This window comes from Triticum aestivum, chromosome 4A, assembly GCF_018294505.1.
Source record: "Triticum aestivum cultivar Chinese Spring chromosome 4A, IWGSC CS RefSeq v2.1, whole genome shotgun sequence".
Classification (NCBI taxonomy): Eukaryota; Viridiplantae; Streptophyta; class Magnoliopsida; order Poales; family Poaceae; genus Triticum; species Triticum aestivum.
In genome coordinates this window covers 163,510,874-163,514,934 of record NC_057803.1, presented here as the reverse complement: position 1 = coordinate 163,514,934, position 4,061 = coordinate 163,510,874, and the positions used below count along the sequence as shown (strand labels likewise).

Below are 4,061 nucleotides of genomic sequence, written 5' to 3'. Positions count from 1 at the left end.
GTTTGGGACTAAAGGCTTTGTTGTTGTTGTTGTTGTTTAGTCAAAGGTGATGGTTATATGACAATTTAACTTGAATTGTGATGGTTTTGTGTAATTTACTTGTTTCACATAGTTGCAAATTGTAATCCGCGTCTAGAAATTCATAAACGCGAGTAGACATCGTTCGCTGAGAGGGGTGGCATTTGCGAACGTTTTTTCTCGTAGTTTCTTCAAAACGCATGACATCTTCTAGCAAGAAGATTTTGTTGCGGGTAGAAATTGACACAAATTGTCATCTCCTATATCATCTAAACATGCCGCCAAAAAAAGTTCGTTTGTCACCCTCTCCCAGAAAACGTTCGCCAATTAGTATTTCAGAAATTCATAACCGTGTCTTCACAACAGCACCGCCGCTGGATGCAAAACTCGCCAAGGCAGCACCAATGCACAAGCACAACACGGTTATGTAGTAGCAGACGACAACGCCCGAGGAGATCAAGTCACGTGGAGAAATGCATCCGATGCACTCACACTTGTGACACGGGAATGTATCTGGTGCATCCGCACTTGCGATGCTTCCGATGCACTGATGCCATATCTTCCGATCACATAGAGCTGTCCGAGATAACACGCCTTGGACTAACATCAGGCGGCGGCATCTTCCGCAGTCAACCGTTAGTCCTGCCAAACTCCACCAAACGGTTCAACGGAGGTCCACGGGAGAGTATCAGGTGGAGATGCTCCCATGATACGAGCTCCTAGGAGCCGTTGAATCTGAGATCCAACAGCTCCCGGAAGGCTTTCAACATTTTGTGAAAAAGATCTTTTGTGAAGTCTAAAAATTGCGAACAAGTAAGGCAACCTTTCAGAACCTTCTAGGAGCCGTTGGATCTGAGATCCAACGGATCAGAAGCTCGTATTATGGAAGCATCTAAAGCATGGTATCACCTGATATTTTCCCGGAGGTCCACATCTCATGCGACCAGGCCATTCAACCAGCAGTTTTCGTTGCCGGTCGCATGCTTCCTGAAGAACATATTACTCCCATCCATCGCCAAGCAATAGAAGAGCATTTGCCAACTCAAGGAGCCGCTGGTACGTACAGTACAAAATAGAAGTAGAACGGAACTTGGATCAAACGGATTCAACTGCAATCAGGGTTCATCGCGAAGGGGCCAAGTCTTGCAGATTCACACAGAAAGAAAGATGTTTCAATGACACACGGGAGAGAGACAGGGTAGCAGCAGGGGAGGAGGATTCCATGAATGCTCTTGAGCAACTACGTCTACTAGTACGCTTCTTCTGGTTCGGGGGCAAAGACAAGGAAACGAGAGCCGCATTCCTTACTACTAATATGCATAGCACAATTTCCTCCTCCCCGGTAAAAATAATAATACCACCGGACATGAACATCGGCTGGATCACTTGGCCATCATCACCTTGACGAACTCCTCGTAGTTGATCTGGCCGTCCCCGTCGACGTCAGCCTCGCGGATCATCTCGTCGACCTCGTCATCCGTTAGCTTCTCGCCGAGGTTGGTCATGACGTGGCGGAGCTCCGCGGCCGAGATGAAACCGTTCTGGTCCTTGTCGAACACCCGGAAGGCCTCCTTGAGCTCTTCCTCCGAGTCGGTGTCCTTCATCTTGCGAGCCATCAGGTTGAGGAACTCCGGGAAGTCGATGGTGCCGTTGCCATCGGCATCGACCTCGTTGATCATGTCCTGGAGCTCTGCCTCGGTTGGGTTCTGCCCCAGCGAGCGCATAACTGTTCCCAGCTCCTTGGTTGTGATGCAACCTGTCCATGTCCAGCACACAAGGGCAATTTCAGGTATGTTTCTGACTGAGTCGGTAATCACATTTTCATATTCAGAGTGAGCTAAACACGCACAAAAGCTAATCAGACATGCACGCATGAAGCAACCACCATATACAATGGATCAAACCTGCAACGTCCCTGTACTAGTACTTACACTATTCACCTCTATGGTCCCAAAACAAAAGTTACTCATCAATTACTGTAGTACAGTCAGAAATGAAACCACTCTGTTACAACAAATGATTCAAGTACTACTACATATGCACTGAAGGCCCAAATTAAAAGTCTGGGCAGGTCCGAAATCAATTACTACCACTTTATCAACTCCATCTGACACCAAACGATTCTCCCTGATGCTGAAATTTGTATTATAAAAAACAAGACCAACCACCAAATGCTCTAGCCAAGACTTGAACCTGGTGGGCTGGCTGCGAACTCCCGCGCCTTGCCAACTAAGCTATGCTCAGTTCTCTGAAATTTGTATTATCATATCACTGGATCTGGGTTTCAGCCCCCTAAGAATTTCCAGCAGATCTGCAGATACGATCCAGAGATGGTAGCAGACCAGCAGACCCGCGTGTTTGGTTCACGACCTGGGCTCTCTGCCTGGGGAAAATAGGTGCCTGACTTGTGCCTGAGAAGCGATCGAGTTTTGCCTGGCCAGGCTGCCTAAGCCAAAAGGCGTTTGGTTCGTTCCTGGGACTGAACGATTATTAAACTACTATGTGTCAGGTCCTCAATTCTTTAACTACCACCGGCCTCTTGTTTTTACTCGCCAGGCTCCTCGATTTTTGTGTCCAGGCGTTCGTTCCAGGTCGCCTGGATCAGGCTAATCGTGTGCCTGCATGTTGGCCAGGCTAATCACCCAATGTCATCCGTCCAGGCCAGGCTAACTGAGAAATCGCCAGGGCAGCAACCAAACAAGATACAGGCAGCTTTCAGGCAACCTCCAGGCCAGGCACCTTTTTACCAGTGCCCCTGCCATGGCAAGTTCAACCTATAAGCTTCGATTCAGCCGTTCTACATAAGTCAGGCCTAAGCGTCTGACATTGGGCGGCCCTGACTTCGCCGCATCTGGATCCAAGACGAGGTCAAATCTGACATGACCCAATCACATTGATTTGACGACATAATTTCCACAGCAGTTACTACGCGAGATAGTGACCCGCAGCCGTGCACTATACGGCAGTACATACTACAGAAGAAGCACAGGGATTTCCTCCCGGCAGGGCGGTGGCATGGAGTGAGTGAAACAATATGTGCATCTAATCTGGCATTCCGGCTAATGGACGCCTGGCCGTAAATTTTCAGCCTCTAGTCATCTAGTGTATCACATAAGATGTCACAATTCTATGCTAGATCAAAGACAGAGAGTAGACATCCATCGATGATGAATTGATGTTCGTGTTTCTTCGTCTATCCAGACCGAGACGGATCACAACAATCACAGCGTTGGAAGAAGAAGAAGAAAAACAGGGAGGGACAGAAATCACTTACCGTCGCCGTCCTTGTCGAATAGGCTGAAGGCTTCCTTGAACTCGGCGATCTGGTCGTCGGTGAGTTGGTCCGCCATGCTACCTTCTCAGGCTCTTCCTTCTCGGCTTCTCGCGGCGAGCGCTGGAGATGGAGGTGGAGGAGAGAGGGGGGCGGGGGGTCTCTTGTTTGACCGTACGGGTGGGGGAGAGGAGGAAGGAGGGGGCCGGGAGCGATTTGTGGCCTCGCGTCGGGGAATTTTGCCGGGCTTTATGCGCACCCGCACCCCGTCCGGTCCGTTCCGCCGTCCACGACCCCCGTTAACGTCGCGGACTGAATTACCCCCAACTGCCTCCCTCGCCTTCTCGGGGCATATACAATGCATAGCTTCAAGGTAATGTCTCGCATGTCACGTAGGATCGGATATGACGTAAAGTAGGTCTGGATAGGGAAACGAGATCCTCTTCAGAAGGCGGGTGTTTGAAGAGAAAAAGTGTGGTCCGGTGACAAAAGCTGAAAAGGTTGAGTGAAAAATAGAGATGCATGTGTACTAGAATCTTTATTTTCTATTTCTTAATGAGGCCCACTAGCGACAGCTTGCACTGGAGAGAAGAAATTAATATAGGTGCCTTAAATTACTTTTTGTTATGGGGCATATGTATCTATATGCTACCATTGTACATGCCCTCAAAACAAGGCATCTAGCTTTTTTTTAGATCAATGTTGCTGCTTCTTATTTAACCAGCACTAGAACAATGACCGTGATGCAACAGGATATAAATATTCTATTACG

General features: G+C 48.5%; 1 protein-coding gene across 1 annotated transcript; it reads right to left on the bottom strand.

Moving 5' to 3' along the window:
* Nucleotides 1-1,108: 1,108 nt before the first annotated feature.
* Nucleotides 1,109-3,581, bottom strand: LOC123085715 (calmodulin-1). The gene is made up of 2 exons (XM_044507408.1): nt 3,293-3,581; nt 1,109-1,774 (listed from the first exon to the last, which is right to left on the bottom strand). The coding sequence occupies exons 1-2, from the start codon at nt 3,366-3,368 to the stop codon at nt 1,401-1,403; spliced, it is 450 nt and encodes a 149-aa protein (XP_044363343.1). The 5' UTR covers nt 3,369-3,581; the 3' UTR covers nt 1,109-1,400.
* Between the last annotated feature and the right edge of the window lie 480 nt (nt 3,582-4,061).